Genomic DNA, 25,794 nt, shown 5'->3' on the forward strand with positions numbered 1-25,794 from the left:
ATCATTTTATGAATATCAGCCAGAAGACCCAGTTGGATAGGAATAATCAGTTGAGTAAGTATTAGGACGTTAAGCGAATGAATGAATTAAGAGGAAAAGAGCGGAAAAGTTGGCCAATGTGCTGGTGCGCTGGTGAGAGGGTGGGAGGTGTTTAAATGTGATAATTCTGTGGTAAGAATCTAAATCTTAAAAATCCACTCATTCAGCAGAGCAGAGAGTTTATGATAATTTTGCAAATTTCTGCTTCTTGTCCCATCGCAAAAGGTGGTTTTTGCGTGTGAAGCGTAACGTTTCTGTCATTAAACAGGAAGCAGTGATACCGGAAGCCCTTTCTCCTTTTTTTAAACTCAGCCACGGTACAAAACCATTGAGTAACTACAATTCTATGCTAAAATATAGTATTTTATTATTTATCTGCTTGTTTAGACTCGTTAGCTGTATTTTCTTCTTGCACTAATGAAAGGTTTCCACTTTACTTATAATATTTGACCTAACTAAAGTTAATAAAGTAGATCTTAAAGCTTGTCCTTGAAAACCGAGGTTCCTTTTTAGGGGCCTGGAAAGCCACAATTATGAATTGGATCCCATGACACTGTGGCAATGATCAAAACCGCATAGTCTGAGGAGACAGTGAAATTTCATGTGGATAAAAGTAAATACATATTACGGTAAAGCCTTAGCCTTTACTTGAGTCTTGTTTAGGGCTCTACTCGGCACCACTCTTTCTCCTCGACCGTAAGGAGTCGACCCTTTATATTGTAAACAACCGCGAACTGCAAACAAAAGTGAAAATTAATTTCAGCTAAGATAGATTGTGCTTCATGTTCCATTCGTGAGTGGAATTAGGGAGTGTCGCTTCCTCTACGCTAATAGCTCCCCGTAGGAATATGTACCAAACAGACGGTATCATTAACCAAGTGGTTTATAATCCATAGCTCTCTTTTCGGTGGGTCTTCGCAAATCCGGTCAGCCTTGGTAAATACCCACTTTGTGTGCCGTTTAGGAGAGGTAACGAGTTAACGAAATCCGGACCTTTGGTAATGTGGATCGGAATAGCTCAACGTTCTCACAAATATAGCTCCCCGAGATATCTTTGTGAATGCGTTAAGGCATGCAACATTGTAAGGTTCTTTATTCACGTACAAAAGGAGTAGGGCACTGTAAGCATAAACGAATAGCTAATAAAAAAAATGCCATTAAAACAACTCTCGTTCCGTACCACTACAATTCGAAATTCCAGTATACAAAAAGTATTTATCCAGTTGATGTAAGCGCCTTTAGTGTAGATCAATTCTTCACATTTTCTAGCCTAACTAACGCAAAGGTTTATTAACTTCTTTCAGAAATGGCCCTCGTTGCTGTATTTTTAGTCAAACAGTGCTCTTCATTTACACTATTTCCATGATCTTATATGAAAAACCAGTGCCTGTTGGATCAGTGACATCTGCGTGCACTTACGTCTTCGTTTGTGGACGAAGCTCGGTAGATGATGTGTCCAGTCACCCGAATCTTTTCTCTACCGAAATCAAACATTCAGTTCAAATCAGACCACAAACCGCTTAGTCCTAATTAGTGAATGAGACTAATTGCATTGAGTAGTTTGATTTGTGGAGCAGGATAGGTGATTTGACATTTCATTTGAAGAAGGGTTGGTCCACTTTTAATTACCCCCTGTTTGGTGTTGCTCTGGTATAAGTGTTGAGGTGATATAAATTTAACCTAATTTAGCATGAGTGGGTCGGATTAATGGCCACCACGGGACTGTTTGACCTGATTATACATAATGGCCCCTGGTGTATGAAATTTAATAGCCGAAATGCGCATTTAGCAAACCCACCACTGATTCGAGTTTTTGTAGTGGCCGAAATTTTACTAATCACATCGACTTAAGCACTATGTGAGAGAATTTAACCTTTTTAACTCGCACTAGTCTAATGTACAACTGTTATTCGACTTGGACAATGAATCGGAGTTTCTGGGCTAACGCAACAATTTCATTTGTTTAATCCTGCTAACTGTTCTAAATATCTATTTGCTTTTCAAAAATGTTTGCCAGTTTCAAACACTTCGCGCTTTCTTCCTTTGTTGTGCATCCTCATCTACTGAAAAGCAAGCTTTCTTTCCTTTAAACAGCCATCGCTCTACTATTTACGTGAACGTTACACAAAATGGGTGATGCCTTCCTTCGTAAGGTATAAAGTAATAAAGTTGCTTATTCTCGTTTCTCTGATTTGTTGAAAGCTCAACACGCTTTTATTCGCTGTTTAATGTACATTAGAGAGTTATTTAGAGTGGTTTTACTGTGAAAAGTTAAACATGCCTGGACTTAAAATCACTACATTTTTCCTTTCCAGCTTTATTGCAATAGTTGCGTCAGCGTCTGCCATAGTTGATCCTGCTTTGTACTGTTGAAGAATATAAAACACTGGAAAGTATAAAATTATGTTTTATATGTCATCCAGCAGAATCAATCCTGTCTCATCACCCTTCGGATTATCCAGGGCTTCTTACTATGTTTTCCAGAAATTTACTATGACGAATAACAGCTCCAAAACACTAAAGTGTATTATAAAGTTGTTAAAAATTTGACGGTAAAAAGTAGGCGCCTTAATTGTAGTCTCTCCATAAATTCAACTAATTGGTACAAATTTACTCATATCATTTGCATTATTCACCGTCTTTACAGTTTGAAAAGCACATAAACATCGAAAATATGGGTTAAAAAATATATAAATTGTATTGCAACTCATAGCGATACTATGAGTAGCAACAATTATCTTGTTATTTACAATGTTGTTATAAGTAGCAGTACCCCTTATAATCGACACGCAATATGTTGAATGTTTGCTTAATATTTCGGTTCGGTGAAGGAGTCACTTGGAAGCCCCACCATTGCACCTCTACAGGATGGGCTAGCCTTCGAGCCTTGCCAGTAGTGCCAATTCCTTCCGTGGTTTGACAATGCAGGTTTTACCCGCGTATTGTGTCATTCTTCGTCTTCTGGAAGGTCTCGGAGCGTTGTAGTGGTGGTAGCGGAAAGCAAACCTGATTCTAAAAGCATCTATCCTGTTTTTACAGCTGGGTGGTAAAACGGCCGGGCGGAAGAAGTGCATATGCTGCGGATGTCAGAATCGGCGACGACCCCTGAAGAAGGGCTAAAAATGATGTCTACCTTCAGCAACTACTCCATTTACGTGGTCCGCAGGAAAGACATTAACAACTGAGGCAACACCAGCCGTGAAGCACCTAAAAAGTTTGTTACGTAGCTGTTACCTTTCCTGTATTATGATACCAATTATGTGAATTCGCAATACCTTATCCACTTTTAATGGCTGAATAGAATCCAGGTAGATATGAATGGGCAGCCATGAGGTAATAAAGTGGCAAGGAGGAATAGGTGTAAATACTTACCTCCACGTGACTTTTAAATCTCTTCGTTTGCTACTTGACTTTACTTTAAGCCCAATGTTCCAATGATTAGCTATGAACACGGGTGATGGCCAGCACATTCTTTCCTCCCTTAATAGTTCTCATAAGGAAACAATAATCTCCTGATCTAGTAGAATTGTAAAGAAGGTCAGTGACGTTACCGTCAGATGTACGTAGATTCGATTAGCTGACCTTTTTTGTGGATGTTTCCCTCATGACACCGAGTACCTTGTGATGGCTAACTCGGGGCTATGCAACGCTTTGGCTGCTTTTTAACTCCCGATTTTGGTAAAGAGACCATTGCGAGGTTCCACAATTGTAATCTCGCTGGGTGGACTGGCCTTTTGGCCGTACCCGTAGCCTTAATCCCTTCTGTACGTCGACGATGCATATTTTGCCCGAGTAGTATATCTTCTTTCGTCTTTAGGGAAACCTCGAAGAGCTGTATAATTTTGATAGGTCCAATTTTTTATGGTAACTAAACCAGGCATTTTGGTAAAGGCAAAGAATAACTTTATAATTTGTTGAACAATTGATGAAACTCTTAGGAAATTTTTGAGGACTTAAAGTCCACTGGTAATAACTCGATTAAATGTAAGGGTTGGGCTTCCGCTGAGGACAATCTCTTCTATAATTATTTCACTCTGTGGTTTAAAGCCTTATCTTGTTGTAATCAGCTTTGAACACTTGTTGTGCATCCAGTTTCACTATTTTACATCAAGAGTAGGATTTTTCAATTTGGACTCTGGAATTGTCAGCTTTTGCATCTTTAATCTCATCTAGGTAATATTACTTTGATATCGTCGTAAAAGTGGCTAATGCATTATTTACTTAAAGAAATTTTTGCTGTTATTTGACGACTACACTTTAAGATGGAAGTAGTTGTTGAACCGTAAAATCGTTTGTCTTCGTTCTACCTTTAAGGATTTTTATCTTCGTGACCATATTTTTCAGGCACCTTCCAAGGCCAGCTCTGACTCTTCCATCCTCGTACTTCTTGTAGCATTTCCGTTCTTGCAATAAAGGGTTTTTTTTAAAAACAGGAGGTTCGACTAAGGTCTTCGCATAGGGCCTTGTGGATTGTTTAAAATACACTACCTGTTTGAAATTTTTATTGCTGCCCAATCCATGAATTTTGAGCAATAGAGCGGCTTAGCCAAAGCAATTACTTGAAGGTTGGTTGCAGGCGTAGTTTAATTGACCTCCCACAAAATATACCGAAAAATGAATGAATGTTGACAAAGACAAGAAACGCGTTAAGTTGTTTGCATTTAAGACTAAAAACAAAGCATAGAAACACGAATGCAACATGCCTCGGTGCCAATACCGGTACTTCTCGAAAGCCACGACCATGATCTTAGCCATATAAATGTCGCAAAAATATTCTCTGGTCTCGCTACTTCGGCTCCTCTTTTAGTCCTGCTAAGGCATATTTATGGAGGAGGACTGTGATCGTGAAATTTTTCATGGCTCTACTTCATCATGAAACCAACTAGCCCTTCGCCTTATAATAAATGCGCTACTGAAGGAGTGTTTTTGTGGATGTGAAGGCTTATAGTATAGTGCTGTTCTGCACTATTTTGCTGTGGCTTCCTGTATAGACTGTCGCCTAGTATTTGTTTTAACATTCGTTCTATTCATTGGTCTGTTTCACTACTGTAGGTAAAATGACATTATCTTGCTTCGCTATCTAATGCATCATTTTTCCTATTTTTAGCGTTGAAATATGATATTCTAACGAAAAAAGATTTATTATTTGGGTAAGGAGGGCTGGGATCGGCAAAAGGGATCGGAAACCTAAGCTGCCAGAGCAGTGATAGAGTCTTTGGAGCGGCTCTGCTCGCGGTTAATCTTCTCCGATAGTACCGAGTCCCTTTACGACTTTTAATTAGTCGTGAGATGGAATAGGCAATAGGATCGAAATTTAAAATCTTTGAAGGGTCTTACTTGCTTGCAGTAGTGCATGCTCCTGGGCTGCTTGGGAGTCCTGAATAGTGCATCCACTTTAGAGTCATTTCGACCAAGGTCATCTCCAAAGAACTAGTAGATACCCCACTTCAGGGGAACGATTCATAGGGCTAAAAAGTCATAGGCACAGATAGGTGGCCATGCTACAAAGGCAGCAATAAACTTGCAGAGACTGATGAGCCTGTAGAGGGGGTTCACTGCAGTGCATTCTTAACGAATTACTCCCATCTTTTATTCAATTAAAACAGGTTGTGACGCCATTGTACTCAGAATATGGGTTCTTCTATAAGAACTTTCTTCCAGGCTTGTAGATATAACACATCTTTTCTATTTGACTAGTGAGCAGAAAGTTTGCTGTGTAGATGAAATTACATTGCAATAGCCTACCTGCTTGTGTATGTAGATTGCATCAGACGCTACCAATCCCAGAGCAAGCTACTAATGCTACTAAGATGTGCACATCCATTCTCGTTCTTATCCCAACCTTTTATTTTTGTTGCGTAAAAGAACATTGTGCGCTGAGTTAAAATCTACCACGGAAATCCTGTGATTTCTCTCCCAATATTGCGTTTGTCATGTTTTAAATTAGATACAGCACGGCTTTGGAGAGAGCGGCACCGCCAATGTCGTCTGCACTATGAATATTACCAGTTAAAACAAGGAAAGAATAGAACGATTTTCTAGTTTCCCCTGTTCAAAGGATGAAATTTTGCATTGCTAGCAAATGTGATTTTCCCCGAAAGAAATTGGAAGTATCCTTATATTAGCCAAGTGGAAAGGACCAAACTGCGGGTAAGGTAGCAAAAGGAAATGGGTACTGAGTAGTAGCCCTATAGAGCCTTAATAAAATGCAATAATAAATGGCTATACTATTAGGTAAGCATTCATATGACTAGAGTTTACTCTCAAAAGGCGCTCTCCGTAGAGCATTAGTCTGCCCTGAGTAGCACAAAACTGGTGATTTTCCAATGTACAGGTCCGAAAGAAACAAAACCTGTTAGTCCACGGAATTGACGGGGTGCCCTTTGGCTCTACGATTAAGTGATTCCTTTATTCTTCGAAAAAGAAAACCAATGTACAATCTTTAGTTCCCAATTATCTCGTGACTTTAAAAGAATCGCCTAGTTTTTGCAATCAAAGCATGGTAAAATATAGTGGAGGGAGCCAATGTGGTCAAGGTAACGCGCTAAATTTTGTTCGTCTCGTCACTTTCCACGGCGGGCGTCAACTATCACCTTAATAAGACGATGTTCCATTCCCTGTGCTTTCTGGCAAATTCCCATCATCACCTCTTCGCGTACATAATAAATCTGCATCAGAACTCAGCCCTTTTTAAGCTACCACCAGGGACAACTCCTATAATAAAATATTGGTGGTATTTAGACATAAAATTTTTTTCATTATTGAACACTTAATTCAGCATCTGTAATTTTGTGCCACTGCATATAAATATTTGCGCACGAAACTTAATTATGGTTCTTGCCGCTGCTCAAGCACGTACAAACTTAACTTAGGTTTTTGCCATGAAATAGCTATTTTCCGAAAAAATACCAAAGAAATTGTCCACCCCTGTGTTCCAAGTAGTCTTAGTTAAAAAAAGAGCGAATTAAATAGGCAATTTTCTTTCACGGCATAATGAAATGATTGATAAATGAAATTTTTTGGGGTGGTGATCAAATGCCTGTAGGAATGTAATGAACTACTTAACTCCATGACCTATTCAATTTCCTAGTTTTCTTAACATCTCGACATCATGGACATTCATTCACAGTCACAGCCTCTGAACCCAGTGGTACGCAAATGATGAACCGTCTGTTATGCTGGCATAACATATGACTTCTTCAGGGAAAAACCGGGTTGTTCGGTGACTGCGAAACCGAGTTTAATAAACTGAGGAAATTATCTGTGCAAATGAACATGGACTTTTCAGTGTTAAGGTGAAGGGAAAATTCTTGTTTATTTCCATGGGAGTGGCGCACAGCATATTTGCTCCCGTAATAAAATAAGGGTTTATTAGAGACCGAACTTGCAACCATTGCTCAAAGAGAATTAATTGGATGCTAGCATTTGGGGGGAATTTTATCGTCTTGTACTACATTTTTACTCAAAGCATCAACACCGACGATACTTTATGGAGCCTAAAAAGTGAGTTGATTGCCTGCTCTTCCATTGGTTCATAGAACGTTCCCTTATGGGTATTCCCAACTCTATGTTTATATGAGAAGCGTGGTCTTAACCAGGGAAATTTCATTTAGTATCAAAACGTAAAACAACTATAAGAGTTCAGGCATCATCCAAAATTTTTGTAAAAAATAATCAAAAACTCACTAAATAAATCTGCCTATTTATAGGAAAAGAGGTAAATATACCATTTGCCCACAGTTTCAATATGACCCAAGGTAATAACATGTAATAAGCATGGTGTTTAAATGTTCCTTTTAGCTGAGAGGAGAGTAGTCGAATCCTACCTCGTGAGTAGGGAGCGGTCAACATCTTCCATGGCAGAGAATAGCCCAATGTCCAAATCTCCCTTAACTTGTATCCATCACCATTTTCCCTAAGCAATCAATATATCAAAACAGTGTTCTAAAGGTATGAAGACCAGGGTAGAAGAGATCAGCTAGGTGCGTGCTACAAACATGTCCAGGTCTATCAAAATAAACCTGCCAGTTTTGGTTGTACCAAATAACAGTTAATTGTTTACCTAAGATACTAGGCTTTATTTAAAGGACATTGTGTTGGCAGTTTATTGCGCCTGTCCAACTCAGTTGAATTTGTTAGTTTTGTCCTTTTTTGTTTTCCCACACCTTTATCTTTCAATCAGAAACAAAAGTGAGGACGTGAAGTCCCTCCGAGCGAGTGCGGCATGGGGTCAGCATATTTGGACTGAAGGTTCGAATTTGTTCTCAATATGCTACCATGGCCACAGAATCCGCAAACTAAATCAAGTCTTGCTGTAAATTTTGGAGTAAAAAATTTTGCCTTTTTCCTTTATTCTTTTGTTTTGTACATGGTTATCAATACGTGAATCATTAGGAAAATGTCAGGAGAAAAGTGCACAGCTCATCCTCACAATTATAGTAAATTGTGGAAACAAGATTATCGGCGCGGGTACAAAAATCAATAAAAGCCCCTTTTTAGTGGAAATTTGGGCAATTTGTGTATTTATGTAAACCATCTTAAGGGCGCACTTTTCAGTAAAGTGCTTAGTGTGAGAATGGTTTTTTCATCCTTGTCACGTAAACCGGGGCTGATCGTATTCGACCTAGGTAAACCACATTCTGAATTGGTTGTTCTTTTAGTCATTTAGGCAGTGCTCTGGGTTGTGTAATACGTTATCTGTGTCTAAATTGTCTCACCTAACTTCCATATGGGCCTTTTGGCTTTGCTTTATTTCAGACTGCACGTTGTGGCCCTTTGACTGTGATGACTACTACGAATCAAAACTCTACAAAAAGTAATTTCAATCAGAAGCTGTTTGTGCAACTGTTTGCTTAGAGATGGGATTGTTTATGACGGTTCGAATGTGACAGTTAAACCATACCCTCAGTCTGAAACAGTCTTGCGCCGAATAAAGGAGGAACCCGACGTCAAATTGGGTGTTGCCTCAATGTATGTTCCCATCGACGATCTGTTTATCTGACGAGCTGATTGACCGGTTAGTTAAATCGGTGACGTTTGTAGGACGAGTTCTCCAAGAGTAGGTCACAAGCTGATAAAGCTCTTTGGGTGGGACAAGTACTTCGACTACGTGGAGATCTACCCTGTATCCAAGGTGAAACACTTTGAGACGTAAGTTGCTTCTTTCTGAATTAACCTTTTGTCTAGACTCGCCAAAAGGTCCGGTCTTCCCTTCTACCAGATGCTTTTCTTTGACGATCTCTCCTTCAACATCCGTGAGGTGGGTAGTCTCGGTGTTCATGCTGTGCTTGCTCCCAATGGCGTCGACCTCACCCTCCTGCGACGCGCTCTTGAGGAGTTTGCCTCAATTACCCCCGGTGCTTAGCCGTGGAGGGCCTATTTTGAATTGTATAAGACCCATATCATGGTTATTTCACTTTGTGGCCCTAAGATAGCCTTCGCTGGACCCGTGATACTCATTATCAGTAGCCCTTACAGATTACATCTAAATGTACCAGACGAGTGTGGGAGTTTTATTTTCTAGTTGGGGAATTCGCACTTTGATGCCTCTATCTGCGTTTGGTCTATGCTAATGGGAACCTCGTGCCCCTACTCAGTGTGGTACGTTCAGCCTTCACCGGGGTTGTTGGCCTTTGGGATACCTCGAGAATGGTTTCCCCTTCAAGCCTCTAATGAAGTTTTGCTGCTCGAAAGTAGCTTTGAGTGCATCTAATTTGTTACTGGATTGACGTTCACAGAACTCGTGTAGGCCGCTCCTCTGGCGCAGTGCACACCTGTGTGAGTGCGAGACCTAAGGCGGTGCTTAGGACTCCACTGTTAGCTGGTTCTAGTCTTCTGTACCGCTGGGATATTGTGGGATTGCCGCGTGGACTTATGTGATCGTTATGGTTAAGGATGATTTAGGGGAATTTGGTATGCTCTGCTCGCTGGAGCGTCGATGCCACCCTTAGTCCTTTTCCACTGGAACGCAAGCTCACCTATCTGGTTTTTGTAAGTTGTCTCCCAAGGTAAGGAGCTTGACTGCCGCGAATGTATAAACGACATGCCCAGAGGGAGAAGCACGCCCAGATAGCTAAGGCAAGGGTATGACAATATGCAGGAAATATTTAAAGGACAAGAAAATAACGAAACGTGCATAGACAAAAATACATCACGTTTTTTTTTCAACCCACTCCACGTCTTGACTACTGTCATTGCTGAAGCAAAGTGAAGAAGAGGAGGAGGAATTATACTCAAGCTTCCTTTTCTTTGTCTGTCTTTTCATCTTCTTCGTTTTCTCTTTCTCTTTCTTCGCCTTCTTACTCCTCTTTTTTCGTTTATTGTGGACCCTTTCGGAGACCAAAGACGAGGAAGTCGAGGACGAGTAAGAAAGCCAGGTTTTGTCAGGTGAAGGGGGAACATTAGGAGCAGAGGAAGGTAACTTTTGGGAGGAAAGATTAGCATGCAACTGAAATCGCATGTCGATTGATAGAGAGGCAGGAGGGCCAGGTTTCTCGAGTTCCTTGAACCCGTCGTGACCCCAGCGACCTTCGTTGTCGCCGCTGCAACGAACGACTTGGCGCCAAAAGTCGATGGCAGTGGTGGGAGCAGCCGCGGAGGCGGTAATTTGGGAATTCTCCTCCAACTTACGCTTACGCTCACGACGCCACTTACGCTCTGCCGAGTCACTACGAGACAGCAGCAGTAGTGGTGGCGATTGTGACGACATCCGACGGTACTGTTTGGCTCTGTCACGTTGTCGATTCTTGTACTCACGCCAACAACGATCCTCTTCTAAAATCTGCTAAGTTAAAACACACAAGCAAAGAAGCTTGCATTAAATTACAAGGATAAAACGAGACACACGCAGAAATACCTAAGAACTAAGGTAAAAAAGTAGTGGAGAATATCAAATATCAGAGGGAACGCAGGAGCAGCAATGGCTGAAGCATACACAGGAGAAAACATCGCATACAAGCGCTAATAAAGAAATCAAATTAGAGGTGTGAACTTGCACGATTATGGACGGCACTTTGCTTAACGTAACCCAAGACGAGACGCTTGTCCTAAAGTTTTGAAAAACAAATAATGCAACAAAAACCAGAAACAAACCCCCCCCCCCAAAAAAAAGATAGTAAATAAGTCAAAAAAAAGATTAATAAACACACGGCCATTCCAGGCTAATCGGCATATCATAAGGGAGGAAAGGTAGCCAACCGCCGCACCAGAGTAAATTAAAACAAAAAGTTCAAAAACCTAAAAAAATATGCATAAAGTAACATAAAATTATTATTTAAAAAAACAAAGACGTAGGAGTGGAAAGACTAACAACAAATCTTTGCCAAGCCAAACGGATAGCAAAAAGCAAAATTTAAGAGGTGCTCTGTTAGCTCGTTGGTGTAGTAGTTGTCATGTCTGCTTTACACACGGAAGGAGGTGGGAATGTAGCTCAGTTTTAGAGCGCTCGTTCTGCATGCAAGAGGCCCCGGGTTCGACCCCCGGCATCTCCATGCCATGTTGCGCCTCTTGTGTCCCGTACCTTGCTCTTCTCCTGGCTGTGGATTCTCCCATTGTAGGCGTTGGCAGCGAGGGCGGTGGTGCGGGCTGTCTGTCTCGCGACCTGCAATCGAGCTGGTGCATCCCCTTCCCTCCACTGTGTCCTCGTACCATTATCTGTCAAAATCGCCCTCGTCCTACCCACTACTCTCTCGAGGGGCCCTCATCATGCCCTTCCCACCTCCAAAGTGGTACCGACAGTGGTGACAGTGGCGGTGGGGTCCGAACCCACGCCCTCACTGGAGGACCCGAACTCCCAGGAAGTACCTTCACCTGAGCCCGGCGCCTTAGACCACTTTGCCACACTGGCGCGAGCGACCGCCCCTCCCAGTCCTTCCCGTTCCATCTTGCCTCGCCTCTGCGCTTATCCGATAATCACACCGCGCTTCTACTTATAGCGGCTCGATGTAAAGTGTAGAGTAGTGGAGAGATGATAATGTATCCGCCGATTCAAAGGCAAGTGGAAGTGGGGATGCGCGCAACGAGATGGCAGCAGAACGATGATAATAATACTACTACTAATAATACCAATAATAATAGTGGTAATGGTCCTGAACGCAGGCTCGTTGCGCCAATAGTGTGGCGGTGTCATGCATGCCTCCTGTGCATGCAACCCGGGTTCGAGTCCCGCCTAGTGCACTGCTTTTCCTCCTCTTCTCCCCTACCACTCTTTACATCCACCTAAATGCGACTACTCGCCTCGACGTCGTGTTCACCCGCTTCACCGTGTCCGAATCGCCACCTGGTCTATCGGGCCCATGCGTAGCAATGGCTTCCTAGCTACTCGCATTGGCATGTGCCATCATCATCATTGTCATAGGTCTTGGCAACGACAACAACAGAAGAAAGAAGACTGTGTGCAACAACAGCAACAGTAGCAAAAATACTAGCATTGTCATTGCCATCATCATCAACGTCGTCGTCGTTATTAAGGGGAGAAGGAGTGGACAACAATGGGCAAAACAGTTGATCTCACCGCTGCCACCGAAGTAGGTGGAAGTCGAGGTGGGCAATCGGTGATAGTAATTATGCAGTTGTTGCCATTGTTTCTCCACACGACAACGCAGACGCGGTGTTGGTGTGAAGAGGTTCGCTGATATCGTCAACTTTTTAATCTTGACACCGCAGATGTTGAGACATCATTGGCTACTGGACTGGGCAATTGTTTTAAGTTAGTCCAAACGGTAACCAGTGCTCCTACGGATCAGTTTTACTATTATGGCTTCAGTGTCAAATAGTTAAAATCCGCTATTAAATTCAACTGTTTAGGAGACTCATGAACTCACATCTATTCTAATTACTCGGTGAAATTCATACGAGCCGATGGTCGCACGATAACACAGTCAAACTTGTAAGCGAACCACAGGCCCGCCTATTCCCATCTAAAATAAAACACGTCTGCGAGTCCATTCTGTTGACTGCATGCCCTTTGATAGCTTACTAGCGTATATTAGATACAAAGTAGCCAATGTTCACTTCGGAGTAACACTTAACTGAGAAGTTTTCTGAAAACAGTTTCCGTTTAAGACATGAAAGCATCAACGATTCAGTGCTTTCCTCCATTTTAGAATATCAGCAGTACAATAAAGCCGAAATTAACCTTCAATGGCTAAGATGAATAAAGCGAACATGAAGGATATAAATTGCATAAAACGTTTCCAATGATACCAACTGACACTTTTATGCTTCAAATTTGTTGGTTTATGAGTATTTACACTGAAATAATTCACTTCAAGACGAGTTGTAAAGCTAACGTGGGACAATTTGCAGATTCACAAGTGCTATCAATACGAAGATAAAGAGATTCGTCTACCATCTTCAAATCTAGGCGAACCATCTCAAACCCATCTCAATGGCATCGATCGAGGAAATCCACGCATCTAAGCCCACTCGGACTTCCGAGTCTCCTTTGCATTCAGCCGTGTTAGGTTTACGATTAACGACAACCGATAGACCCATCAAATTTGACTCACGAGCGGAAATGAAGGTGGTGCGGAAATTTCTATCCCAAAAAATATCCCTTGAGTGCCCATTTATTACAAGTTCTGGGGTTTTATGTTCACCTCTAGTGATGTTTTAGGAGGTTTATACCGCAAAGGGACTAGAAGTATTGAGGGCATGACCAGTCATACACACCCAAAGCGGAAAAAAGCGGCTCCTTAAGACGACACAGCTCCGAAGTTAGAATCATCTTCTGCCCTGAAATGCGAGTAAATACCCACCCCCTTTTTTGCATTTTACAGAACATTAGTAGCTCTTGCCAATTCCCAGTAATCACATAAACTCTTCAGTCGCTACATATTACACAATTACACGCTCCCATCTTCTCTTATAGTTTATAGTGACCAATTTCAGCGTCACATGTCTAGAATAAGATTATTCAATTCCAGTAAAAAGACTTAAATAACGCTCAAAAAAGTGAGAGAAAGGATATGGAGAGACGGGGGTAGACACATGGAGACAGATCGTTCACATAGCACATAAAAATTCATTTTCGTGGCAAAATAAATTAAAGAAGGGAAGGAAGAGGCAACAAACAAATAGAATAGTGATAGCGGGTGCGTGAGTGCCTTCTAGGCTGCTCCGATATATCTGGGGAGCGACACGGGCACGGCGCAGTGTAAGCAGGTGGATGGGGACAAAAATAAATGCTACTAATAGCAGACCAGAGTAGTGGCATTAATAGCTTCAATAGAAGTGGTAGTGGTAGTAACAAAAAGGAGAAAAGAGGATACCATAAGCACTCACACATTTAGGTATTGAGCAAATGCAAGAGGAAGTATCTCGCCACGATAAGTGGGTGAAGAGACTACAATCCCTCCTCCTTTCGATCTTAAAATCTCTAAGATCAACATCATTGTCAAGAGCAAGAAGAAAACCATCACCCAACGAACGGCCTATCGCAATGTTGCGACTACAAGAATTTACCGCTCCAAAGGGCTATCCAAAAGGACACGTGCTCGTGTTGGCGACGACTAGAGTGAAAGAAAAGAATGAACGCTACTATTATGCTACCGATTCGAGCAAAAGGGGAGTTTCATCTCCATGCACACTAATTTGCGTTTAGCATAGATTTCATCAATATTTTTGCAGTTTAAATATTATGACGTGTTACCGCATGTAATGTGTGCTACATTCTACTGAAATAAAAAAAGAACAAAACACCTGATCCTCATGTGATTGCTCAGGATAGACTAGATGTGAATGAAGAATAGCTGAATTCACGATGAATAGATAATTGCGTGAATAGGCGAATGATGGATAAGGGGTGGATCAACAAACAGATTTGCAGTGATCGAGGACTGACTTGTGACGGAGGATAGTGGAGGCGAGGCGGAGCGGTGAGTAATGGCGGAGGTGCGAAGAACTTGACTCACCACTTCGTTGTGAGGCGCACGCGTCGCATCAATGAGGTGCTGCTTACTGCCACTGGCACCACCAACTGACAATTGGCAGTCTCCGTAGCTGCCTGTTGGAGTTGTTGTCTGTCAAAGAAAAATAATGCTAACTCAAATCATCGAGGCTCCATTTTAAAGCTAAGCAAGGCAGTCCTCCTGTGTGACTCATTTGATTGTTTGAAGTACTATCACTGTTCTTACATAAAGATAGTGAATTATTGCTGACAATGAGGAAAGGAGGCAAACAGCGGAAGAACCTAGGGAGGACCACGCATATGTGTAATTCCAAGCATTTGGGTCTAATTCCCTAATCCAAGCTGGGGACGGGAAGAGAACAATAAGAAAACTGTCCTTTAAACATGTTTGTACAGAAAAAATCGCATTAAAAGATTGAGGATAATCTCGATCCCAACTTCTAAGTAGCATTGAATGAAAAAGCAACTGAAAAATGTTCATGGGTCAATTTCACTACCTGTAAAACGTAAAACAAAAAAGGGGATGGCTTGAAGGGGAACCTGGGTGTTAAAGGACAGACAAATATGTAACTTCATCCTCCTCGAAGTGAACCATTTCCAGCAATTGGGTTCTTCATTCTTGTAGATATTTTTGGAGTAAAAGTGGACCCTTTAGCCATTCAACTTGCACTAAAACACTGCTAGTGATTTGTTCGAAGCGAACTTTAAAACGTCCTCATTTTTTCAAAAAAAACTATTTGGAAAATAAAGAGGATGAAAAGCAAAGTACTCACCAATTCACCAGGGAAGCATCTAAAAGAAAAGCCAAAAAAGGGATTCAGTATTCAAAAGGGTGTAAGTACAGGTCCACTTAATTCGATGTCTTTCTTTCGACTACAATGCACAAAGCTAAGTGCTTATTTGATTATCCTGCCACCGTAGCAACCGGGAAAGCGTATTGCCGCCTTAATAATGAGTAAAAATGCAGGTTGGTCGAGGCATCATTAAAAGATCGGAGTGATGGAATACAATGTTAGACTTGACTAGCAATTCGACCACATGACCGTTTCAGATCTCAGTGAGAGCAAATAAAACTGGGGACTGCAACAAAGCAATGAGATTTTCCCAACAACGTGACCCTTGTGTAGCCCTTAATGTACGCCGTAAAACTCATGGACGATGAAATCAGAGTCTTAAATACGATTTATTGTAGACGATGCATTAAAAGGGTGACCTCATGTGGTGTATAGGTAGTAACCATGTAGGAGACATACCGTAATCACAATTAAACAGCATAACCGAGTAGTGGCAAAGCTATTAGAATTATGCATAGGAAAATCAGTCAAAGGAGAAAGCAATTGGGCTGTCATTTTTACGAGTTTTACGATTATTTGAATTGTAAGTTGTGTCTAATTGGTCAAACTGCTGACAAAAAAACATGAAATGCCCATTTTTTGCGGTAGTCTTGCCTTTTAAAATGGCCCAGCACTGATTCTATCTCGTACTATATTGGATTTAGTTAATATCACTGAATGAGATTCCTTGAAAAAAAACCAACCAAATTAACTGACAATCCCGAATGTTTCATTAAAACCGGACTTGAAAGAGCCCATAAGATTAAAAAAAAATACAAGTTGAAAATAAGATTACTTTGAAAAAGGTGGACACATCAAAGCCTCACGGCATAAAAATGGAGGTCTGGGGTGGACGGAAATTATCACCTGTATATTTATTCAAGTATCAGTTATTCAAATTTCTGCGAATTCTCATTTTGGCCTTCCAGACCTCTACCCTCTCTGTACTTCCACCAGTAAGATCGTTTGCAACTGAACAAGATCAAAATTACGGATAGCTTAACTCAGGTATGTACGAGAGGGACTTGTAGTTTACAAAAATACAAGAACCACTACTGCAACAATGCTACACGCAGTGATAAATGGCAAATGGACGGCATATTTTGTAGGTCGGGTTAGTCCGCACAGTTCATCAAGATGACAGGCAACGGTGGCAGTGACCACGCGAATACAACAATTTACGCTAAAAGAACATATCAAATCGTACAGAAGACTTCGGACACACAAAACCCAATAAAGGAGAACCTAGCAGCAGAATAATCGAATGGTATTGACTATTCAAAAGTTGTACGCCTGTCGATCAGTAAAGATCTGGGCCCTTGTGATTCCTTGCTTGTAACACTACATTTACTCCCGTAAATGTTCAACAAGCCCGTGACATACCTAAACCTGGATAGCCTGTCTTGAAATTGCATAAGGGACCAATTTTTTTGTAGAAACGGTGAACATGGCCATTCACAAACACTTGTGATTCCGAAAATGCAGCACACATTGAGTAACCTTAGCAGCATGCAGCTCTAATCGGATCCTTCAGTTACCCAGTACTTCAACCTGTCTGTATTTCCACTAATAACCCCATCTGTGAGCTTCTTTCTTTTAAGTAAAGTAGTGCGAAAAAAATTAAAATAAGATTTTAGCAACTTTCGCAGGTGTCTACATCAACCAAGAGCTTTTCATCAACCGTTGGGAGGGCCAATTATGACATCTACATATCTAGCCTTCCTGCTCATGTGTGCTTACAAAACATGGGTATTTATGAACATCCAAACCTTTCAAACAATAGCAAAATTAAAGAGAGGAAAGGGAAAGGGATAATGTGATGCCAGCTAAAGTCTCACCTTGATAAACCAGCGGAATCAAAACTAGAGTTGCGTGAATGGGACTGAAACCCAGAGGAGAGGCTACATCGCTTGTTCGCTGACCCCTCTGCCGCTGTTCCCACAACAATCGCCGCACAGTCACCGACACCAGTGGAGGATGAGACGGATGTAGAGGCGGAAGTGGAGGAAAGAATGTGGAAATGGAAGCCCGAGTCAGCACCCAGCATCTTCCGCTGATGTTGAGATAGCAGTGAGGAGGGACGCACGTGCGGGCATGTGTGAAATGGGCCTTCGACCGCAGCATTACTGCCACCACTACTCCCACCATCACCACCACCCCCACTATTGCTCCGACCCGTGGAGCCCGGAACTCGCGGGTGAATGGGGAGGGAGGAAAAGTCGGGAATGCGGGAATCGGTAGCAAGGGAGGCGGAGGCGGTGACGTCAGTCGTATGGATATTAGACGATGTGGTGGAAGGGCTAATACTTGTGTTTTCATGCGAAGAGGGAGGGGATGATGATGATGAGGAGGAGAAGGAAGAGGTTAATCCTGTAAGTGAACAAAGGAATGACAGGGTTAAGCTATCTATCTCCTAAGGATTGTCATTTTTTGACTTGTGTTACCCAATATCCATTAAACTTACACGCCTTGAAAATGTAGGTAGGCTATGCTCAGGAACTGCCGTCATCTCTCACTCCGTATTTTGCATCAAGAATTTACCACTTCGAAAAGGCAACTTAAATGAAAGTGGTAGTGAAAGAGTAGTAGTGCTAGTTGCTGGTGTCGCAACGTACGCGTTCACTCTTCAAACAGGAGTGAGGTAGTTTTCGCTCTAAGTGTGCCTTTCCAGTCTCCAGACTTTTGTATTTCACGCTACTGGCGTGGGCTCTGTATGGTCCATGTTCAAAACCTAAATAGTCCCGTAATCTCGGACGTTTCAGTGGTTTCAGAGATAATTTGGGTATAACATTGGTGGTAATGTCCGTTGAAAAAAAAATAACGATCCCGACTTTGTTGTCTGGATACCATACTGGGAGGCCATAGAGTCAAGACACCTCTGTGGATGGGTAAATATGTAGGGATTTAACACGGGAGGAGACAAACGGGAAAAAGAATCAGATCTTACTACGGCGCTGATCCCGTAAAGGCCTGATAAGATCTCCCAACCATTTCGCGCGTTTACAAAAAGCTTCGTCCAAAGTCAAATGCATTGCAGAATTTTCTGGCACATCTCGAACAATTTACCAGTGGCAGCATTGACAGACCAACTCTCAAAGATATTAAGTCAATGCATCTTAGAAAGAAGACATCAGCCACGGATAGTTTACTTCACGAAGACTTAAAATGGAAGGTCTATTGAGCCTTAGCAACTACCCTAACCTAGAATTCGGCCTAACGGCCGGTACTTTACGGGTATTGAGATATTCTCCAGAGGATTGAATATAAGAACTACTCAGTGTGTGCCCACATTGCAAGAAACTGAAAATAATCCAGATAGACGACGACCAGACGGCTGTAAATTGGCAAGAGAGTGGATGGAAGGAATGGATGAAGAATTGTGGGATTTATTGACTGTTTGTGGTTTTAGGTAACCGTTCCCACGAAGAGATTAGTTTCCTACAAGAACCATTCAGCCATTTGGAAAAAACGACGAAAGATTCCTTAGAGTGCACGTAGTACTCCAGGATATTGCTGGAGTAAAGTCTCATTACCATGCTTAATAACCGCAGCATGATTTTTATTCTTACATCACAAGTGACTATGGTACACCCAGCTAGAATGCGTTGGTCGAAGTAGAAAAGTAAAGGGAGTGCTGAGAACAACGTATAAAAGGGGTGATAGAATGTCTGTGTAAACGAGTAACTTTGGATCTAACTACCCAGGCTTTTCAATCAATTACGCTGCTATTCCCCCAGCTTATCTGCACATCGATAATAGACCGAATTTCATACGTCTTTTAACGCCTTCAAGACATAGCTAGGTATCACAAAAACATATGCCTCACCTTCTTCTTCTCCTTCCTCCTTGATTCGTTGAATCAGTTCAAATGGGTTGGTAACAAATGGGAAGAGAGAGGATGGCTGATGGGGAAGGGGAGAGGAGAAACACTCTGTCTCGTCTACTTCCTCCTGATCGATGGACACAGAGGTGGGGCTGATGTACTCCCCGCCCGAGGACATCTGCTCGTCTGTTGGCGAGGAGGAGGCGGGAAAGTTGGTCGATAGAGCATCGGAATCATTGATTAGGACATTGCCTGCAAAGGAAGGATTGGAAGGAAGTTTAAGATATACATTTCAGTAAAACAAAAACAAATCACGCTAAAAGAGAATGCTTTGCAACCTAATCAGGTAAAATTTTCCCTTAGACATTGTTCCATATATGCATTGTCTTGTTTTGACGGAGGAATTGAGTTTAGCTGATGAGATACGAGGTACGTCAGACGAGCTACCAATTGTACCAATTGTTCTAGCCGAGGGTGATGGATTTATGGAAAAGGAATATCCCTTACCAAAATACGTTGCTTTGCAGACTACACAATTATAGAAACTATTATTTTTCATTACGATTTCTACGAATGAGATTACGAGGCCTTACTTGAAATGATTGAAGCCTTTCAAGAAACGACACCTAGATTTGAGAAGGAGTATTCAGAGCAAGTGCATACTTATTTCCATAAATTCTGAAAATATCCGTTGAAACGACAGAATTTGGCCCTCATAGGGAAGTGATGGTGAAAGAGACTCCGATGGGAGTGGAAGCTGGATTTAAGAAGAAAAATTAGCAACATTTAATGCTTTAATCGTTATTGAACAATGCAGATATATATGCAAAAATTCTAAGCACGAAATAAGTTGAAGTACTACTACTAGAATAGCAGTGTAAGTAGTGCAATTCGATCGTAAAAAACGAGCCCGTGGAGTGAAGTACTTGCCTAATTGCACAAATTACTAAGCTTTAGCCACTTATTTCTAAATGCAAAATAACTTTACATGTTAACTCCACAAAAAAGGCTTAGAGTGCTTCAGTTAAGTGAGAAAGGGCATTCGGTGATGCCACATTGCAGTGCAGTAAGGGTTTAGAAATAGTTGTTTTCCTGAATGCACTTAAGTTATGTTTCCTAATCGTATTGCCATTTTCTGACACTTGAGCTTCTTAATCAAGCTTTGTAAGTGAAAGGGAAATCTAAAAAAAAGCCCTTTCACCTTTAAAATCTGCCCAATTTAGGAATGAAACTTCTACTGTCTGGGCCCACTTATCTTCTGAGCAATTTCTTATGAAGTCAAAGACTTCCCTTAGTACATATTTATCTTTCATAATGAAAATTTCATAAGTAGCGTCGAAGCCCCTTGTGCTTGTGGTGTTATTATCCACATATCGAAATACAGGAGGGTTGGAAGGCTGGAGAGAACCACGGTATCCTAAATGTCAAATCTTTTAAAATCATCAGTTGTTTGGAAATTTTCACGCGAAACTAGCACAAACCTCGGCACACTATTAACACATTCGCTACCAGCGTCTAGCACTTGGGGCCCAATTTACTCATCTGGCACTGATATCACACATGTGACAAAGTTTGTGGGGAGCAGTTCAACTAATAAAAAACCAAATGACAACTTGCGCCATAACGAAACTATTAAACAGTTTGACGACAGACTCTTGCGTCGAAGATGTAAAAAGAAATTTGTGAACGTATCTTAAACGCAACAGGCCATTGATTGCGCCGAGAGTTGTTATCCAAATAGTAGAATCGAAGTCCAAAAACATGCAGCTACTTTTCTCCTAATTCAACAGTTTCAACAATTATCCCACAAAATCCAAGTAATTTAAAAATAGAGTCACAGCCTAGGGTTCTTCGTAACTTGATAACAAAGTGAAACAAAGGTAGGTGTAATAAAAAGGCTTGAAATAGTTGAAAAATTGCTGTGCGCGACGAACAACAACGTCATCTTCGGTTGCAAATCCGAAGATTACTACACTCACAGGTTTGTAAAGTTCGCAATCTAGTGAGAAATACTTCTGACACCCAAATCACAAGCCGCGACTGGTTATTGTAAGTCCATAGGTGGGTTAAGAGTAGTTAGTCCTGACAGTAAGCTTGATCGGTCAACTTTTTGCCTCGCAGCAGTAAGTACTTTAGAAATACAAACTCTCGGTGTACCGATGACATCCTGGTAGGCACATCGAAGAAGAACACACTAGGTTTCCCGTTAACAGAACATTCAAAAGTCTAGCATGGAATTCGTCCGGACAAAATTGTGATTTGTTAGGCTGCATATGCGTTCGCACTCAAAACTGTACTAACGAATTCATCCAGATTTAAAGTTGTGTTAGATAACCAACTTCTAGTGGTTCTTGTTCGTTTGTTCAAATGTCTGTAGTAGTAGATGCATTGGTAAAGACAATAAATCCCAAAGCGGAGTTCTGAGTTGAACTCGCACTTAACATCTAGGCTGCTAGGGTCACGTACAAGCGACGCCCCGACTTTCTTACCCGAATGCACATGCCATACACATCTCGTACACTTAATTAAAAATAAGTAAATTGGACTAGAAATGGCAAAAGAAACAATGGGAAAAACACCTGCACTGTGGTAGTCATTTTTTCCTTGAGACCCGCCTAGGAAACCTGTTAATATGACCTACGCATTCTAAGGAAGAAATCATACTTTAACATTAAGAGCCTTTTCAGGATAAATATATTTTATCAGGACACATTCATTTTTGCGTTCGCATTGTGGAAATAGGATTATTATCACTTCGTCTTTTGCTGTTTGCATCTTATGATCGCAGTAACGCTGAAGGTATGTGTACGATTTTGGAAGTTGGTAGTCGGTTAATCGCGACTCCCGTACAGACTCTGAATCGACCTCAAAGATGTCACAAGATATTAGAAACAGAAAGGGGGTTTATTATGAGCGCAAAGCAGAACTGGGAAAGTAGTAGCACAGGTGGTGACATGAACAGAGTCTGATCGTGAGAAATATTAAGAGAATTAAGGTAGTTTTACGCAAAGTTTAGTAGATTCCCGATCAGTCTTAATAAGATTGGTTGAAAATAGTATTCTAAAATTGACACAAAACATGATTTCCCAAAAGAGCTTGGGAGAAAATAAAATAGTAAGTCGTATTTCATCGTGATAAGTCATGTGACTGTGCCCAAATTTTCCATTCAAATGAATTTGAGCTTTGCTGTAGTCTTCTCACGATGCAACTCCAACAATATAAAATCACCACAAAGCACATCCTTGTTTAGTTGCTTAACTTACCGCTCAAAAACTAAAAAGTGCGATGTTTCTCCGATCAAAAACATCTTACAGCTATTAACAGCCATTTTGAAGTCAACAAAGCTGTTTGTGTTATGACTTGGTGCAACCAACCCTAATTAAGAGCGTGTCATATATTTGAAACGTTGGTAGAGAATGTCAAATAGGACACATGATATTGACGCGTTACTGATTTGTAGCGTCTTCAAAACTCTGGATCAATCAAAGGTTGATTGGGCCTTCCCATCTACTTCATTATCAATATGAAATAGTGTCCTATTCTTATCCCTGGCAAAGGGTTTCTCACAGTGTAAGAACGACTTAAGCTGCATAATTTACACTACAGCGCTTGGATTCTGAATAGAATAGTTCTTACTTTGCCGTATCTGATGATAATGCTACATTTGGAAGAGTAGAACGCTAAAACACTCACAAAGAGAAAAAATGAGCAATTCAGTCTTCACGAATTTTTAACCTGAGCAAATGTAAACTGCGATTTGCAGCATTACTATCACTGAATTACTGGGCCGACAAGGTCAAATGCTCGACTGTCTACTAAAAAACTTCAGAGCAGGAAGGCAACCCTAACCCCCCACCGCCGACAATTCCCGAATCGGAGAAGCCTCACGTCAGAAGGGTTAGCAAAACCGCATTGGCTTTTAGTAAATACCTCAACGGCTGACAATAAACCGTTAAAATCGAGAACAGGTTTAAACGATTTAACACCTATACAGCATTAACAGAAAATCTTTGATTATGAGCATCATTTGAAGACCATATGCCTCCCCACTGCCCAGAAAGCCGCGAATAGATCATATAGGCGGCTAAGCGGCAGCATAATGAAATGGGAAAATTAGATAAAAACGTCTAGTCATGAATCCACTATAGATTGCGCGTTCTACTAAACATTTTTCATCTTTACAAGAAAAGAATGAAAACTGTGCTCTCTAAACAACAATCCAAGCCTAAGGGGATAAATCCTCACGAATCATTTTGCAAATATTATTCTCTCTGTGCTCAAAAGGTATCTCATAATAATACATACATCTAATGAAGCTAAAACACTTACCTTCACCAAATTTCCCCATATCCACCTCTGGACGACTTGCCAATAATTGCGACCCCTCCACCCTCGCCCCCTCCCCCCTCTCCTCTGGTTCCTTTAGCCATCTCCTTGACCGCATTTGGATACGTTCTTCGGTCCAACCCACAGTCAAGAGGGATGGAAGAACAGCGGAAGGGGCGGTGGTAGCGGCAGTAGAGGTCTGGAGGACGTCGATGTTCCCCCCTCTCGCAGAGGCAGGATCAAGCGCTTCCAAAGAATGAGAGGTAGAAACGCAGTTGCTAAGGTCCTCCACTGGTCTAGAGACCCGAATATTAAAAGGCGATTAAGGATGATGTTCCCATTGTAAAGCAACGTCCCACCTTAGGAAGTACAAAGTGGGTGAATATTTGGAATTTGATTAGTTAAGAGAATTTGACTCTAGATCCATCGAAATTGACGAGATACATCGGTGGCCCTAGGACCAAATGTCTTTCTGCCTTGCTGAAAATTCAAAGTGTTGCCTTTGCTGTGGTTGATTTTCCTAAGGCACTGAGCCCTGTGAGATGAGTGGTGCAGAAGAGTGATCCTGACAAGCACCAAGGATGTCTTAAAAGTGTGACATTATGTAACGGATCTAAGTATTTTTTAACCTCTATGATTTTCGGGCACCACCTTTGGAGGCATGTGTCACCTTCCTGTCACTTCCATGAACAGCGCATTAACCATTCCTAACATTTACCACAAGCTCCCATTTAAACTGGTGCAGCTTTAATAACGTCCTCAAAGAGGACTCGGAGCACATCGCTGAGTGATCATACGCTACACTGGTGCAAGAGGAATGGAAGACACTTGGCACCGTTTTGCACCTTTCGGGAAATCCCACAATTGCATTTACAAACTAAGCAGCATAGTTTTGCAGTAACTGGAAGCGGATTGGCTACAGTACTGCGCTCCAAACTCACCTTCTATTTACTCCGCTCAACGAAAGCTGTAAGAAAATCTCCTCTAATAGTCGGTCTTACTAAAAGACACGCTACTGCAGTGGAAATTCATTCACCCACGACACGATTTCGAGTGGTTGAAGTTTAGACGTAGAATAGACTAAATTAGTTGCTAATGTTTGTCGTCCTTTGCAATGTTCTAACGACGAAAACTCTTAAATAACTACTCAACAGAATTTGAAACGAGCTGTAAAAATTATAAGCATCAAAATGGAACAGCCAAAAACGGCACCGACTAGCGGTATTACGTTTAACTGGAAAAAAACAAGTTGCCATTACAAAAAAACCCCCTTCACCGGGCCCAATGAATAAGCAACCCGACTTAACGCAAGAAGACAATAATCAAGACTAGCAGAAAAACAAAGAAAGGGGGAACAAGATAGGATATAAAAACCATTTCAAGAATCAAGGAAAATTTCCCTTCTGGTAAGTTTTCCCGCAAAATACAACCGAAGTGTCGAATGTCGCAAGGGCTATTGGGTCGTCAGCCCCGCTGTGTGCTTATGATGAGGCGACCTGCGGACACATGCCTTGGGCGTTGCGATGGTGAAAGAGGGGTAGGACATGCCCCACGTCTTCTAATCTCCTGCGAATAACATCACAGAGTTCATTTAGGCTCCGTAAAAGGCTTAGGTGTAAATGAAGAAGTTTGCTTACCAGGAGAACTGAACCTTCAATGGTTGATTAAATCAAAGAAGACTCGAGACGAAGGCGCTATCCTAATCACATCATACCTTAGCAACTACTTCAATCTCAGGATCTATACTAATAACAGATGGAGGGTTCAAAAAGTCTACGTAAAAAAGTGCTGACGCTACACTTGTGGGGACGTGAAATATCAGTAACGTTTGAGGGCTTGACAACAACGGGAAATATGTGCCTGGA

General features: G+C 41.5%; 3 protein-coding genes across 3 annotated transcripts in view; 2 read left to right on the top strand and 1 right to left on the bottom strand. All coding sequences in view use genetic code 11, as the record gives it.

Annotated features, from left to right (window-relative positions):
- Positions 1-532, top strand: part of EGR_03943 (hypothetical protein) — a gene marked incomplete at both ends in the record, with an annotated part of 3,473 nt that extends 2,941 nt beyond the window's left edge. The window contains 2 exons of the mRNA XM_024493192.1: positions 207-430; positions 464-532. Of these exons, the coding sequence (XP_024352464.1) occupies positions 207-430; positions 464-532 (293 nt within the window). The remainder of the gene's footprint in view (positions 1-206; positions 431-463) is intronic.
- Positions 533-8,614: 8,082 nt separating this feature from the next.
- On the top strand, positions 8,615-9,403 carry EGR_03944 (Magnesium-dependent phosphatase; the record flags this gene model as incomplete). The annotated part of the gene is made up of 5 exons (XM_024493193.1): positions 8,615-8,666; positions 8,797-8,854; positions 8,896-9,009; positions 9,082-9,189; positions 9,226-9,403. The coding sequence occupies 5 exons, from the start codon at positions 8,615-8,617 to the stop codon at positions 9,401-9,403; spliced, it is 510 nt and encodes a 169-aa protein (XP_024352465.1).
- A 367-nt stretch (positions 9,404-9,770) lies between these two features.
- EGR_03945 (hypothetical protein) overlaps positions 9,771-25,794 on the bottom strand; it is a gene marked incomplete at both ends in the record, with an annotated part of 21,206 nt that continues 5,182 nt past the window's right edge. The window contains 14 exons of the mRNA XM_024493194.1: positions 9,771-9,881; positions 10,367-10,819; positions 11,030-11,084; positions 11,183-11,274; positions 11,558-11,638; positions 11,756-11,937; positions 12,551-12,689; positions 13,465-13,639; positions 13,707-13,773; positions 14,882-15,059; positions 15,721-15,739; positions 17,619-18,150; positions 19,607-19,855; positions 23,933-24,225. Coding sequence (XP_024352466.1) covers positions 9,771-9,881; positions 10,367-10,819; positions 11,030-11,084; positions 11,183-11,274; positions 11,558-11,638; positions 11,756-11,937; positions 12,551-12,689; positions 13,465-13,639; positions 13,707-13,773; positions 14,882-15,059; positions 15,721-15,739; positions 17,619-18,150; positions 19,607-19,855; positions 23,933-24,225 — 2,626 coding nt within the window. The remainder of the gene's footprint in view (positions 9,882-10,366; positions 10,820-11,029; positions 11,085-11,182; positions 11,275-11,557; positions 11,639-11,755; positions 11,938-12,550; positions 12,690-13,464; positions 13,640-13,706; positions 13,774-14,881; positions 15,060-15,720; positions 15,740-17,618; positions 18,151-19,606; positions 19,856-23,932; positions 24,226-25,794) is intronic.

This window comes from Echinococcus granulosus, assembly GCF_000524195.1.
Source record: "Echinococcus granulosus chromosome Unknown EG_S00022, whole genome shotgun sequence".
Classification (NCBI taxonomy): domain Eukaryota; kingdom Metazoa; phylum Platyhelminthes; class Cestoda; order Cyclophyllidea; family Taeniidae; genus Echinococcus; species Echinococcus granulosus.